Source organism: Mesoplodon mirus, assembly GCF_964341445.2.
Source record: "Mesoplodon mirus genome assembly, chromosome: 7".
NCBI classification, from domain to species: Eukaryota; Metazoa; Chordata; class Mammalia; order Artiodactyla; family Ziphiidae; genus Mesoplodon; species Mesoplodon mirus.
This window is the reverse complement of record NC_138983.1, coordinates 85,634,872-85,650,997: the sequence shown is the minus strand read 5'-3', so window position 1 is coordinate 85,650,997 and position 16,126 is coordinate 85,634,872. Positions and strand designations below refer to the sequence as shown.

At 48.4% G+C, this 16,126-nt stretch overlaps 3 protein-coding genes across 3 annotated transcripts in view; 1 reads left to right on the top strand and 2 right to left on the bottom strand.

Moving 5' to 3' along the window:
• The window catches only part of LOC309808842 (uncharacterized protein), a gene marked incomplete at its 5' end in the record, with an annotated part of 172,158 nt that overhangs the window by 116,482 nt on the left and 39,550 nt on the right, over window positions 1-16,126 (top strand). The window lies entirely within an intron of this gene.
• Window positions 10,230-11,429, bottom strand: LOC309807675 (NUT family member 2G-like). Its single transcript, XM_082627524.1, has one exon. The coding sequence runs from the start codon at window positions 11,076-11,078 to the stop codon at window positions 10,362-10,364; it is 717 nt and encodes a 238-aa protein (XP_082483650.1). The 5' UTR covers window positions 11,079-11,429; the 3' UTR covers window positions 10,230-10,361.
• LOC309807659 (NUT family member 2G-like) lies at window positions 14,899-15,968 on the bottom strand. Its single transcript, XM_082627490.1, has one exon. It carries the CDS (start codon window positions 15,934-15,936, stop codon window positions 15,247-15,249), a length of 690 nt encoding a protein of 229 aa, XP_082483616.1. The 5' UTR covers window positions 15,937-15,968; the 3' UTR covers window positions 14,899-15,246.

Here is a 16,126-nt window from a genome sequence, read left to right as displayed (position 1 = left end):
CAAGCACTGCCTGACACTACCTTGTTACTGGATAGAGCCTTGGAGCTGCACCAACTCATTAGAGGGATGTAGTTGAGAGAGATATAGGGAAGGCATGTAATAAGCATGAGGTATCTATCTCATCAAATATTTCAGCATCCCAAACATTATAGAGGAACATTTATAAATGGGACATAAAGGTACAGGTGTCCCGGTCTCAGAAGACCAGAAGGACCTCCACAACACTTTCATGTTACAGGGTTTTTATACCACTTTGGTTGTATAAGGTACCTCTAATAATGGCTGAGTCTAAATTCTCTACTTGCTCAGTTATTTAAAGAATTAAATTCATTTAAATCAAGTAAAGAAACAGTAGGTTTATAGCAGCTCATAACTGCTTACTTTTTTAAAAAAATGTATTTATTTATTATTTTTGGCTCTGTGTTGGGTCTTCGTTGCTGCACGTGAGCTTTCTCTAGTTGCGGAGAGTGGGGGCTACTCTTTGTTGCAGTGTGCGGGCTTCTCATCACGGTGGCTTCTCGTTGCGGAGCATGGGCTCTAGGTGCGCGGGCTTCAGTAGTTGTGGCGCATGGGCTCTAGAGCGCAGGCTCAATAGTTGTGGCACACGGACTCTAGAGCGCAGGCTCAGTAGTTGCAGCCCATGGGCTTAGTTGCTCCGCGGCATGTGGGATCTTCGGGAACCAGGGCTGGAACCCGTGTCCCCTGCATTGGCAGGTGGATTCTTAACCACTGCGCCACCAGGGAAGCCCCTTAACTGCTTACTTTATGTAGAAAAGCTGTCACCAATATATGGCAAGAACTTTGCTTGTATAATTTACACTAACTGGTATAATACACCTTCTACAAGAAAACTGAACAAGAATGAACTAGGGAGCAAAACATTTTTATCCTTTGAGCTATTCTGTTTTTAAGTGTTCTTGTAAGCTCTGATGTTTTATCTCTGAGAGAAAGAAAAAAAATTCTTTTAATTGGAAATTTAGAGATTTTTTTTTAAAACTTAAAATGAAAGATCTTGGTAGTAATTGAGTGTATAGTATTGTGTCATATGTTTTATTATTCATTTTATAGAACTAATTGCCCATGTGTTCCTATAATAGGGGAGGAAAAAATAACGGCTTTAGTCCCAGTATAGATATTGCATGATAAAAGGAGAATGATGACCATCTCCATTTCCAAAGGGAGAACAGGAATTCAAAACATGCTGTGCCATAAATCGTTTAATTCAGCATTTTAAAATATTTTGAGCATTTTGAACTCAATGTTTTGTAACTTCTAAAAAAGTATAATGTATATACATAAGTTCCACACATTTAAAATGAGTTGTTAAATTGTTAAGACCTGACTTCTTTCTCAAAATTAAGGTATGCTAGTCGGACCTGAGAATAGCCTCCAGAGGGCGACCAAGTTTCATCCCTGCAAACAACTGCATCAAAATTTAACATTGCTTCCAACAAAAGCAAGGACTTTCTAAAGTTAAAATTTGAAAAGCCAGTGATAATAGTTAATCCTTGAAAAAATACCATGACCCAAAGTCTGAATAGCTCTGCAAATATTGGTTGTTTACGAAGGAGACCACCCCTAATTTGATGGTTTAGTAGAGCAAGGGCCTTTGAATCTAGACAAATCTCACAAAGCTACTAGATCAGCAAAACTTGTCATCAGTTCACGCATGCTCTGATTTTCCTGCTCACTGAAGTCTACCTCTTCTAAGCACCTTGTATTAGCAGGGTTTGGCTCTTGCATTTCCACAGACGTAAGGCCTTAAATTCAAGGGTCAGCTCTACAAATGGTTGATATATTACTTTGTAAATAGAGTTTCATCTATGGAATGGGATAAATATCTTCCTTATGTCTCATTGTTTTGTGAGTATTAAATTAGATAAATATATGAAAACACTTGACACAATGACTGGTTGGTAAACTTACTTTCTGCCCATTTCTTTTGCCCTCCCTTTTTTTCTCCTTAAATTGAGAAAGATAGGATCTTATTATGTCATTCACTTCAATGTTTTAGTGCTATATCACTCTTCCATTACTTTTCCCCAAAGTATATTTTTAAAAATCTCACAGAAATAAAGTAGTGATTAAGTTTAAATAATTGATATTTCTCAATCCCTAGACAGAAGTATATCTAATAAAAGTAGGTTTGTTAATCCTTGACTGATAATGACTAGAAAATAAAGAAGTATTTCTAATTGGGCAGTCCATCCAATTGGCTCTCACCGTGTACCAATGGATTATTTTTTTTCTACTTACTTCATCTTTATTAAAGCTACAACACAGACAACATATAGTTGAGTTTACTTTGTAACTGCCCTTTCTCATTATTCCTGACCTGTATCTAACTAGCAGACAGTTACTTTTGATTCTTCTGAGAAAGTTCCTAAAGCATTGCTTTTCTTTATAAAATAACCTTCCTGAAGGTAATGCTAATTTTAACTACTGATCAAGATGGCCTTAATGTGTCCCTCAGTTTGGCTAAACTTCAGACAGGATTTTTCTTTACCATAGGCCCCTAACCTCCCTTTTCTGAAAACATTTACTTTAAGAAACTTGAAATTATAAATTCTTTCTCTGCCCCTTTGAGATGTAAATTTTCTCCTAGTCACTTGATAATTTTCCAACCCAGAAATGTCTTTCTCAAGGAGCAGCTCTTTGAAATATAACCTTCAAGAAAGGTATTGCCCCTAGTTCCCAGTCTCTGTGGGGAGTATAGGAGCCTAACTTTGATAAGAGCCAAAGCAAACAGAGATGGTCTAATTATATTGACCAACCTCTTCCCCAGCATCCTCTACTATTTTTCCTACAGCTCATCCTGGCATCTAAAAACTTCCATGCCTTTTGTTTCAGCAGAACGGAGTTCAGTCTCTCTCCCCTATTACAGAATCATCTTGAGTAAAGTACTCCTTGCCTGTTTAACCATCTGGTGCAATTTTTCTTTGACATCACTCCATCACATACTCCAAACTGCCTATCACTTTCAGATTAATCTTATAAAACTTTGTATATGTGCTGCTGAAGTGAGCACAATCTTTATAGAACTTTGAATCACTCCCTATTTCCTGTGGCATGAAGCCCACCATTCAAACTTCTCCACAGTCTTATACCTTCCAAACTCATTAGTGTTATCTTCCAATTCCTGAATTCTCTCCTCCAATAATAATTAGTACATTTTCTTCCTAAACGTGGCTAACATTTCCCCATTTTGAGATTTCATGTGTCTTCTAATTTTTTTAGTATTTGGAAATTTTATTATACTGTATTTGCCCATAACAAATAAAATAGAAATTGTTTCAAGTCTTTGCAAATAAATTTAATACAGGGTATTAAGAACACCAGTGATGAAACTTCTGAGAAGTAAAGAAGGGCCACCTAGATAATGGAGTGATTAGTAGGAATAGGAATTTACTTGTACCCCTATGCTGGAAAGGCAAAGTTAGGAGAGGGTTGTAAAGGCGTCCAGGGCCAGGTTAAATGATCATCAATGTCAGACCATAGCAGTTCTGTCTCATTGGAGTTGGAGCCGTGTAAGTTACACAGTTGCTGCTGGAGAATCTTCACAAAGTAGAGGAAGAAAGGGAGAAATCTCATAGCTTATCCCTAAACTTCCATATACCATCAGTTGCTTCTTTTTCGCTGCGCCTGATCAGAAGTAAGCTGCCTGTATGAGTCTGCTATCATGTGATACAAAACAGATTCAAGAAGGAACAATGACTAAATTCAAGAAAAAACAGTCCCAAACTAGTATTTTTGCTTGAATGTTATGCAACAGTCTGTTTTCTGTATTTTTTCTGAATTTATTGAGATGTAATTGACATATAGCATTGTGTAAGTTTAAGGTGTACAACCTGTTGGTATGTTACATGTTGTGAAATGATTACCACAGCGGAGCTAGTTAACACACCTCCGTTACCTCGCATAAATACCATTTTTTTTGGTGAGAACATTTAAGATCTCTCTTAGCAACTTTAAAGTATATAATACAGTTCTGTTAACTGCAATCACCATGCTGTAGATTAGATTCCCAGAAATTCATGTGCTAACTGGATATTTTACCCTTTGGTCAACATCTCCCCATTTCCCCCAACCCCAACCCCTAGCAACAACCATTCTATTCTCTGTTTCTCTGGGTTTGGCTGTTTTAGAGTCTACAATTTAGTTACATCATACACTATTTATTTTTCTCTCTCTGACTTATTTCACTCATCATAATGCCCCAAGGATCCATAAATGTTGTTGCAAGTGGCAGGATTTTCTTCTTTTTCATGGCTGAATAATATTCCATCTATGTACATACCGTATCTTCTATATCCATTTATCCATGTATGGACACTTTGATTGTTTCCATCTCTCGGCAATTGTGAATAATGCTGCAATGAACGTGCGAGTGCAGATATCTCTTTGAAATAGTGATTTCATTTTCTTTGGATATATATATACCCAAAGCAGGATTGCTAATGTATGGTAGTTTTCTTTTTAATTTTTTGAGGAGACTCCATAGTGTTTACCATAGCGGCTGTACCAATTTATAGTCCCACCAACAGTGCACAAGGGTTTCCTTTTCTGCATCCTTGTCAACATTTGTTACCTCTAAGTCTCTTTGAGGTGATATCTCGTTGTAGTTTTGATTTGCATTTCCCTGGTGATTAGTGATGTAGAGCATCTTTTCATGAACCTGTTGGTGATCTGGATGTCTTCATTGGAAAATTTTTTATTCAGTTCTTCTGCCCAAGTTTTAATTGAATTGTTTGAAAATCTATATCTATCTCTATATCTATATATAGATATAGAGATAGATATAGCCATTGTATGAGTTCCTTATATATTTTGGATATTAACACCTTATCACGTACATGATTTGCAAATATTTTCTCCCATTCTGTAGCTTGCCCTTTCATTTTGTTGATTGTTTATTTTTCTGTGTAGAAGCTTTTTAGGTTGATGTAGTTATATAACAAGTTGTATAACAAGTTGTATATAACAAGTTATATAACAAGTTGTATTTCTCTTGGTGATTTTTTTTTTTTTTTTTTTTTTTTTTTGCTGTACGCGGGCCTCTCACTGCCGTGGCCTCTCCCGTTGCGGAGCACAGGCTCCGGACACACAGGCTCCGCGGCCATGGCTCGCGGGCCCAGCCGCTGCGCGGCATGTGGGATCTTCCGGGATAGGGGCACGAACCCGTGTCCCCTGCATCGGCAGGCGGACTCTCAACCACTGCGCCACCAGGGAAGCCCTCTCTTGGTGATTTTAAGATTCCCTTGTTATCTTTAACGTTGACATTTTAATTTTAATATTTCTTGGTATGGATCTCTTTAGGTTGATCTGCTTTGGAGCTCTCTGGGCTTCCTGTATCTGGATGTCTGTTTCTTTCCCCAGGTTAGGAAGAGTTTTCAGATATTATTTCTACAAATGTTTTCTGCCCCCTTTTCTCTTCTCCTTCTGGAGTTCCTATAAGGTGAATGTTATTCCATTTGATGTGCCATAAATCCCTTAAGCTATATTCATTATTTTCATTCTTTTTTCTTCCTTATTCTCTGATTGGATGAGTTCCTCTGACCTGTCTTTGAGTTCACCTATTCTTTCTTGTGCTTCATCTACTGTATTTCTAAGTTCAGTTATTGCATTCTCCAGTTCTGTGACTTCTATTTGGAACTTTCTTATATCTTCTGTTTCTTCATTGAAGTTCTCACTGTTTTCATCCATTTCCCTTCTGAGTTCAGTGAGCATTTTTATGACCATAACTTTGAACTCTTTATCAAGTAAATTACTTATGTTCATTTCATTAAGATTTTTTCCTGAGGTTTTATTTTGTTCTTTTTTTGGAGTATAGTCCTCTCTTTCTTCATTTTGCTCTCTGTGTTGGTTTCTATGCATTAAGTGAAATAGCCACATCTCCCAGTCTTGAAGAGCTGTGTGACAGATGAACCTTGTCATTTAACCCTGTCTACTCTTGGTTGCCTCTCAAACCTTTGTGATTGTCTAAGCAGTTTATTTTTAATAGACCTGGCACACCATCCCAGCAGTTGAGGGTGTGCCAAGACAAATGAGCAACCCAAAGTGGAGGATCTCAGGCAGCACCTAGATTCAGGTTGATAGGAAGCCAGAAAACTTGGTAACAGCTTTTAAAGAATGCAAATATATTTAGTCTTGTGAGATTGCAAGTGGAAGCCCTGCTACGCCCCAGAAGCAAGCAATCTGAAGGTGTTCCCTGGGGAGCAGTCACAAGAAAACAGTGCTTCAGATCAGTGTACAAGCTCCATTCTGGGAGATACCAGTGAACTGTAGTAAGGCAGAGTGAGGGTGGAGAGATGGCACCCCCAGCCTACCTTCCCCGAGAGCACATCCGTAGCCTCTAGATGTGTGCTGAACCTGAAGCCTGCTCTTAAGTCTTGTCCCTACTAGCAAATAGGCCTTTTTCATGTAAAGGCTGGGGCTGTGTCTCAGTCTGATGGGTAGTGGTACATCCTGGGGGTGGTATCCTGCCAAGAACTGTCTCTCCAATTGTTACAGTCCCATGGGACCCAGAAAAGAAATCCCTCCTGGCCTCCAAAGCCAGGTGATCAAGGAGCATCCCCTGAGTGGAGGCCACAAAAATGGGATCTCCTGTCTTGGAGATTCTGGCTCTCTGGAGCACATCAGAAGGAAAGTGTGAAGATGATGCTTACTGGCTGAGTGAGGTGGTGGGAAGAGTGCAAAGATGACACCATTTGAATAAAGGGAAAGAGGGAAAAGAAAAAAAGAAAAAGAAAAAAAATATATATATATATAGCAAGACAGAGGAAGAGCAGGGAAGAAGGAGCCAGCTGGCTGGAGCACAAAGTTGTCACCTGCAGGAAAGGAAAAAGGGGAAAAAAGATGGCACCTTTCAGTTTTATCAAGGCAGAGAGAGAGCAGGAAGATGGCACCCGCCAGCCTCTGTCCCTGGGGAGTATTCCAGCAGGCCCCTGTTCCTCAGACTAATGCTTTAAAATTGGGAAGTGAGTCTCTTTCACCAAAAGTCAGAGTGCTTTTCAAAGGGCTGCTTCTACACTTGGCCCTGGGACAGGTGAGTCTGTGCACAGGCCCTTTAAGAGCTGTTCCTCAGTTCACCACAGCCCTGTGGGTCTCATGGGATGTGCCTTGTTGGTCTTCAAAGTCAGATGTTTTGAGGGTCTATCTCTCAGGTGCCAGCCTTAAAATTTGGAGTGCCCAATGTGGGGTCCATACCCTTCACCTCTCAGGAAGAAGCTCCAGGTTTTGAGTTCCTTCCTAATTGTGTGTCTCCACACCAAGGATGGGGTTTATGGCAAAATTGTGTCTCAGCCTTTCCGACCTGTTTTGATGTGGTTTCTCTCTGGTTTTCCTGATGTGAAGGGGTTGCTCCACCATCTTTTAGTTTTCTTCAGAGGAAATTTTTCCATACGTAGCTGTAGCTTTGGTGTGTTTGTGGGAGGAGGTGGGTTCAGGATCTTCCTATGTTGCCATCTTGAACTGGAACCTATTTACTATGTTTTAAATTTTGGTTTTCAATCGTTCAGTTTGTTACTAGTATATGGAAATATGATCAATGTTGTGTATTAATGTTTATGTATTGATTTTATATTCTGAGATCCTGCTAAAGCAAGTTATTATAATTTATTATGAGTCTACTTATACATTCCTTGGAATTTTCTATGTAGACAATTATGTCATCTGTAAAGAATGACAGTTATATTTCTTCTTTTCTAATATGTATGCCTCTTTTTTCCTTTTCTTGCTGTACTACACTAACTAGAATCTAAAGTACTAAGTTGAAAACTAAGATAAGAGTGGACATTCTAACCTTGTTTTTGAACTCAGGGAAAAGCATTCATTCTTTCACCATTTGATGTGATGTTAGAAGTAGGTTTTTTGTAGATGTTCTTTATTAGGTTGAGGTAGTGACCTTCTATTCCTAGTTTTCTGAGCATTTTTAATATGAATGGGTGTTGAATCTCGTTAAATGCCTGTTCTGTATTAATTGGTGTGACAGTATGTGTTTCTTCTTTAGACTCAATATGGTAGATTACATTGATGATTTTTTACCATTGAACAAGGCTTGCATCCCTGGAATAAATTCCACTTGGTCATAGTCTATTACTCATGTGGATTCTGATGGTAGGTATTCTTGTGGATTTCTTCTAGTAGGGTAAATTATGGTTCCCCAAAAACGTCCGTGTTTAACCCCTCCTATGACAATATGTGAACGTCACCTTGTATGGAAAAATGGACTTTGCAGCTGTGACTAGGTAAAAAATCTTGAGATGAAGAGATTATCCTAAATTTTCTGGGTGGGCTATATATAAACACAAAGAGCTGTATAGGAGGGACACAGGGAGAGTCAGAGTTGGAGAGACCATGTGATGAGGGAAGCAGAGATTAAAGTGATGCACTTTGAAGATGGAAGAAGGGACTAATTCCAAGGAATGCAGGCAGCCTCTAGAAGACAGAAAGGGAAAGGAAACAGATTCTCCTGTAGGGCTTCAAAAGGAACAAGCCCTGAGACACCTTGCCTAATATCAGACTACTAAGCTGCAAAAACTTTCTTTCACAAAGGGTCAAGGAGGGCTGGGAGCACATATGTGCTGCCCACCTGGACAGAGGGGGACCTGTGAGGCTGACCTACGGATTCTGTGGAGGTGGAGAGACATGAGCCCCTTTCTTCTCCACGCTCTTTGCAGGGTCCAGCAGAGAGTCAGGCCACCTGTGGACGCCTGCGGCCCCAGTTCTGCATGCTGGTGGTGTAGGGGTCGTGTTCAGGGAGTCTCTGTTGTCCTAACACCTGCCTGGGTCCTGGGGAAGGAATCAGAACTCAGAAGCAGGAGAAGAGCCTTTGGCCAGCAGGGAAGCGGGGGTGAGGCCCAGGGCAGGTCCATAAAAGATCAGAGCACCTCAGTGCTTTAGGAGGAAGGGGCTTCAGAGGTGGGCCAGCACAGGCTGTGACAGAGGCTAAGCAGACTGGGAGGGGAGGCACTTCCGGGAGACAGCAGGGGTCTACTCCCTGCCCCTCATTGTTTGCTCGTCTCACTCTAATGAGGGGGTCATTTCCCCTGCTCTGATGATTCGAAGCCTCTACCGGCACCCACAGGACGGTGACTGAGGCCTCCACACTCCTCAGCATGGATCCCAGCTCCCACTCAGATCTGGGGCCACAGACACCTCTCCCACCCCCTGCTGCCCCTGTGAGCAAGCTGTTCTTGTGAAACGTGGTCATAGTTTGTTAGGAGGATCTGTTTTCTATGGGGATACAAACCAGTGTTGATACCAATACACACACATGTCCAGCCATGGGTGCAAAGGGAAGGGACAGTAGTTCTGGGGTGTCTTTGCAGACCCGTAGGCCCCTAACGCCAGTCCCCACAGCCACAGCCAGATGGGTCCTCCTCCCTCAGTTGAACGAGATGCTGAACGAGATGGTGCTGCACAGAAATCCCACAAGTTCCACAAAGGGGCCCAACTGTCCTTTCCCTTATACACACCTTTAACGGGTGCCCCATGAATTTCCCCACACCCATTCCCCTTGTTGCATCCTCATTGGGATTAAGAGGTAGCTGCCTCCACCACTCTCCACATTGCAATAATCCCAGTGGGCCTAGAGGATGCTCCCGCTACGATGAGGCAGACAGTCCTGTCCCCATGGCCAAGACTTTTCGTCTCTGGTCAGGCCACCCACACAGGAAACCCTAGATGAGTGGAGGGTCATCCCAGCGCCGTCGTCTGGCCGCTTCAGGAAAGCAGAGAGAAGCTCCATAATGACAAGGGCCGTCTCCAGGCTCCATCCTAGAAACTGGTGAGTGTCCAGAGGGCTGAAAGGCACAAGAGCAGCTCTGCCTCCCCAGAAGGTCCAGGGATGCAGAAGACGGTACAGATGCCCCAGAAGGGCCCTAGCCAAGCAGGCGTTAGAGAAGGGGCTGATGAGGGGGTCCCTGGGGAAAGTGAGAGCTGTGCGTTCCCAGGGGCAGCCTGAGGAGTCCTTGTGTATGTGGAGGAAAGGTGTGGCCACCTGTAGACCCAGAGCTCCTGTGACCTCCCTCATCCTTCCTTCCTCTCAGGATCGCTCTCTGTGGAGCAGCTCAACACCAACAAGATGACAGTGGCCTGAGAGCATTTCCCACGAAAACGATCTTTGTTCACAGTTTACATACATCACTCCAAAGGTCCTCCTCCCACCCACACCTGACCACACCCACCTCCCCCACCTCCCTAACCCACCACAATCCCACTCCCCCTCCCCACCCTGGTGGTCCTGCCCCCCTCCCTTCCCCCCACATCATCCAGGTTCAGCACTGGGAGGAGGAGGAGCCCCTAGGCTCCCCAGGGGGCTGCCCTGGGGCCTCGCCCTGGAGGGCCGGCCCAGCTGTTCCCTACTGGCTGCAGTGCTTCTTCCTCCTCTTCCCACGCTTCTTTGTGTCAAACGGGTCACGCTTTCTCTTTCTCAGCTGTGAGGGGCGAGCCAGCCCCAGAGCCAAGGCTGGCCTCCCAGAGACGCCGAGGCCAGCCCCGGGGATGGGCAGCTTCTCAGCAGCGGCTGGGCGTCCACACAGAGCCCGCTTCCTCGACTTGGGAGCGGCTGGTGGAGCTGGGCTGAGGCCTCTTCTCTGAGAGGAGGGGGACTGGGGAGCACTCTGGGCCCCCCAACCTCCAGAGGAAGCCAGGGCTGAGACATGCGCAGGACTGAGGGACATCCCGAAAGGCACCAGTATATGCTGAGAGTCTACGATGAAGACGCTTTGGAGCACCTCCTCGTTCTCACTGGACCCATCCCCGGGCACTCGGGCCTCCCGAAGAGGAGAGGCCTTTCTGAGAACAGACGCATCCCTGGATCTCAGTAGAGGGCCAGTGCGCCTTTGACCCTGGGGAGGGGAGAGCCGTACGGGCCGGAATATAGAGAACTCCTGATGTCCTCCAGAGGGAACAAAGACTTTGGGCCTGCACAGGGCAGTGTCTGTTTGGATGAGCCTATGAAGAGCCTCAGAATCAATCTCTGGTGGGCAGGCTTCATCACTGACCCCTAGATGGGGGTCTTGGTCGTGCCTCTGGGCACCTTGGCCGGCGTCGGACTCAGAAGGACTTGAGGCCATTCTGGATGCACTGTGACTCGGGGCTGCCCGCACACCGTCGTCCTCTTTCAAGGCCAGGAGTCGTTTCTGCACCAGCTGATAGGAGGGAGGAGGACAGTGACGGCTCCACACACACGTGTGAGAGAGGAGCACTGGGCAGTGGGACAGTGGCCCTGGGGGGGGAGGAGGGGACGGGCGACCCCAGGACTCGAATCCAAATACAGACACTGGCAGCCTGCCATCCTCCTGCAACTGATTCCCAGCTTTGTGACCTTCCCTCCCCTCCCGGCTCCCTATCCTTTCCTTCCTTTCACCCTGCACTGCACCCACCCCAGAACGGGCCCTTCCCCATGCCAGGCGTCCCAGGCAGGGGAGGGATGGACAGCGCTATGTGGCCCTCCTGTTCTGGGGCCCTACCTCTCCCCTGTTCACTGGGGTCCCTCCGTGCCCTGGTCTTCCTGGGTGTCCCTTGTGTCCCCTGTTCTACCGGGGATCCCTCCCTCCTCTGGCTCCCCTGGGTCATCTGGGTTCCCCTGTCCCCTGGATCACCTGGGGTCCCCCTCCCGTGGGGTCCCCTGGCTCCCTGAGTGTCCCTCTCCCTCCCCTGACTCACTTCTTTGGGGGTGAGCCCTTCCTCCTGCTCCAGCTCCTTCTCTAGGGCCAAGAGATCCAGCTGTGGGTCTGGGGAAAGCAAATCTGCCAGGAATCCAGGGTGAATGACTGCCTCCACCTAGAACAGAAAGAAGAGGCTGTGAGCATCCTTGGCCAGGAGTGGCCTGTGAGACAAGAAGGCCAGGAGGGAAAGTGAAAAGCAGAGACCCACCCCACTCTCCTGCACAAGGCGGGGATGGTCAGCGCGTGCGCGCGCGCACACACACACACACACACACACACACACACGCAAACATGCACATACACAGTCACACACAAAAGAGCACATATGCAGAGGCACAAACACAGACACAAAGGCATACACACAGATAGACACAAACATATACACACAAACATCTGCGTAAACCTCCCCTAACACCAGGCTCAGGAACAAGGAGCTGAGCTTAAGTCCCAACGGCCTGAGCAGAACCCAGATCTTGGGTGCTGAGAGTTCCATGCCCTGGCATCTTGCAGACCCCAGTCTCCAGGCCTAGCCTACTTTGGTGACAAAGTCCTCCTGGGAACACAGCTTGTCAATGTAGCTTAAGAGATCCGGGTCCGAGTAGGTGCCGTCCTCTTCCTGCTGCAGCTCATTTCCGTCCTCTCCCCATTCTGCATCTGAGTCGCCTGTGGCTGAGTGGACGGGCCCCACCAGCGCCTCCATGATGTCCACATACTCCCTCACAGCCTCAGGTGGAATCTCCTCGGGTGCCTTGGGCTCCGGGGGTCGCTGGGACCTGTGTGGCTTCGGGCGGGAGGGCTGGGCGCTGGGGCCGGACATCCTGGGAGCACAGGCTGAGGCAGAGCAGGAGGAAGGGGAGGAAGGTGAGGGGCTCCCGGTCCACCTCCTGACCACCGAGCGCACGCTGGTGAGGGCATTGTTGGGGGACATTGATGTGGGTGTGGGGGGGTCAGGACCACCTGAAGCTTCATGCACAGTTGGAGGGGTAGGTAAGGGGGCATCTAAGAGAGTCACATGTAAGGAAGTGGGGAACCTCCAATTTTCCAGGGGTGTCCCCATCAAGCCCACTTCTTAGGCAGACTTTGTGTGCAGTCCTTTGACAGGGAGGCGTGAGAGAAGTTACAAAATTGACCAAGTCAATACCCCGTAGTGACAAAGGGCATCTGAGACCCCACTCCCCCACCCCCCGCCTCGGTGGCTGTTTTGCTTGAAAGACCAATGCCCCTGTCTTGAAGGAAAATGATCCACATGGGAACAGTGGCCAACCCTGGGCCCCTGTTACCTGTGCGTTCAACTCCAGTGGGAACCTGGGTGGCTGGCTGAAGGCCCACTTTCGGGGCTGGGGGCCCCCGAGGATCCAGCTTCGGTGGGGCTGGAGGAGGCAGGCCCTGTGCGCACTGCATCCACTGCAACTGCTGAACCTGCATCTCCTCCTCTGCCTCAAATTCCGTGAACCTGGGGGGTGACGGAGGCACAGGCCACCCTGAGAAAATGGCCTGAGTTCTGGAGCCCAACAAAGGCAGCCAAGAATGAGGGATTGGGAGAGGATGTGCCTTGGGGCTGTCAAGGCCCTGTGAGGTGCTGTCCACAGCAGAGAGCTGCTCCTGGAACTGATACAAGATCTGGGACCCTTCCTGCCTCACCAGCACTGGAGAGCATTCAACAGCATAGAGCCAGGTCGCTGCATTGAACCAGGTCAACGGGACACGTGGCTGACCCAGGGGGCACCCTCCTCATGCCCCCCATCCAGAGCCACATGAAGGGCTGACAGCCGGAGGCTGGAACAGGCATGTGTTCCCCACAGAGGTCCTTGCCCAAATCCAGGACCCTGGGTTGGGACTGAGAGTTCTGGAACGTAGACCTGGAGACAGGGCTCAGGAGAGGCTGGACGATGTGGATGCTGAGCTTAGAGGACAGGCCTTCCTTTCCTCTGAGAGGTGCTTGTTTGTTTGGTTTTGTTTCTTAAACCAAGAGGATTACCGTGGAGCAAACACTGGAAGGGCCAGAGACCCTTGGGCTGATGACAGCTGGCTTCCCCAGCCTCTTGAGGGATGCCAGGGTACCCACTCAGGCCACTTTTTGTGAGGAGAGGGGGTCCCAAATCGATGTCAGTGGCCGCCAGCCAGCCACCACTAAGGAAGCAGCAGGCTGGCGGGTGGAGCTCTTTCCCCGCCCAGCCCATATGGCCGGAGTTGTACCCCTACTGGACTCACAGCTTCACCCTGCCCCGTCCTGAGACCTTCATGTGAGGGCAAGGGTAGGTCAAACTCAGGGGAGGGCAGAGCTCGTGGTGGAGGAAGGACAGAAGACCCAAACTCTCAAGGTGAGGGAGGGGTTTCTGGAGGACTGTAGGGCCTCTGGGCTGCGGGCCCCCCGTTCCGAGCGACAGCCCTTCTCCTTTGTCCTCTCTGATGAGCACCCCCACGGCCAGCCCCTGCCCTCACCCACTCGCCTCACCCTCCACGCAGCCCCTGGGCCCAGGACGCTGACTCACTTTTGCGCCATCTCGTAGTAGATCATCCGGTCAGAGTTGCTAATGTGCTGCCATTCCTGCACGGCCCTGCACAGTCCCTCCTCCAGTGTCATGGTGGGCTTCAGGCGGGCCAGGGATCGAAGCGCTGGGCTGTAAGCACTCGGGGTCAGTCTCTGTGCCCAGCCCAGCCCCCACCTGCCTGACCCCACCCACCAATGTGGACCACACATCACTCAACACAGCATGACTGAGCAACAGGAGAGTGAGAGGCAGGTGTCTGGGAGAGCAGAGACAAGCCTTCCCGGCTACGGCTGTCACCACCTGACACTCCCTCGAGGATGACCATCCACTCCCAGGCTAGAGCTGGGACACTGTGCCTTGGGGAGCTCTTTTCCTCTTCAAGGCTGCCTCTTCATAATAAAAATCACCATCATCAATGAGGCGTGGCATGTGCCAGGCAATCTGCTGACACTTCATAGATTAGCCCAAGGAGTCTTCTGCACGGTCCTCTGAATGAAGTGTGATTGTCCCCTTTTTACGAGGGACCGGAGGTTTAGGATGGAAATGCCTGCCAGGCTCACAACTCTAGTGGGAGAGAGCCCATGCCCTTAGGAGAGCTCTACCATCACCCTGTTCCTAGTGGAATTCTCCACATCAACAAAGTCGAGGCGTGCATGAAGCGCTCTCCTGGGCCCCGCGCTCCTCCCCCTTCTACGAAGTGACCTCCCCCGGCCATGTACACTCAAGTGCTGTATGAAAGGAGACGGCAGCACAGGAGAGTGTGGCATCCACTCCTTGGCTCCTCAACTTACACCACGACCCTCTCTGACTGCAAGTCTTCAGGCCGTATTACCAGGAGAATCATGGAAGAGCAAGCTGGCTAGACTCACAGGGGGGTGGGGTCAGTTGAGATAAGGCACATTTCAGTCATGATGTCATGGACTGGCAGGCTCGCCCGTATGACCGACAGTGTGCCTTCTCATGGCGTGGACATCGCCCTCACACCTTGCTTCCAGTATCCCTAGAAAGCTAACCTGCGAGTCCATCCCCAGTTCCTCTTTATCTAAGAGCTCCGATAAGCTCATGACCCCCTGAGCGTTCACTCACATGAGAAAGCAGGAAAGAGCTTCTGCATCAGGCCGCTGGGGAAGGTGTCTCCGGGCCAGTGGCTTGAGGCGCTGCCACCGTCGGAAGTTACTGTACACGCTCTGGTGGTTAGAGCAGTCCTCCTGCGAGGCATAGGGCTGGTTGGTGTCCAGGCTGCCCTCCCTGGAAGTGCCATGTGGCCATGGCCCAGAGTTCACTGGGCGAATGTTAGGGGCCATCTGGGCAGCTGGTGGTGGAGCTTGAGGAGGAAAGCCTGGGGTCCAGCCTCCCTTGCCAGCCTGAGTAACTCCAACAGCTGGAGCAGTCACAATGGTCTCCATCGCAGGGGTTGCTAAGAATATGGGTGCAGGACATGCAGCACTCCCGCTGAGGGCCCCTGGAGCGCTCCAGTTGAGGGGGCCCTGAGGAACGATAAAGGTCTGAGTCTGGGGGGCCTGCACTGGCCTCCCTTGTGACCTGACTTGTACAGTGAAGTTGCAAGCCCCAGGGGCACCGGGGCCACAGCCACCATTAGCCACCAAAGGCATCCTGGGGAAAGCTGGCAGCCGCAGACTGCTGCCGGGAGGGAATGCGGGGGCGATGAGAGGTGGCAGGTGCTGCTCCCAGGGTGGCCAGTGCTGGGCGCCAGGAACGGGTGGAGGAAAGGACACTGCCGTGAAAGTAGACAAGGAGGCACCGGGGTTCATGGGGACATCCGTTCCCAGCAGTGCAGATGCTGTTGAGGCAAAGGAAAAGAGTGAATGGAGGAGGAGAATGGGCAAGTGGGACTGAGGCTTTCTGCGGCATCAGAGTGTAAATCTCCACAGATGAGAGACTCTTGGACAAGGGAAACTGCAGCGTGCAAATGTCTTCAAGTGATTTTCATGCCCTGACCTC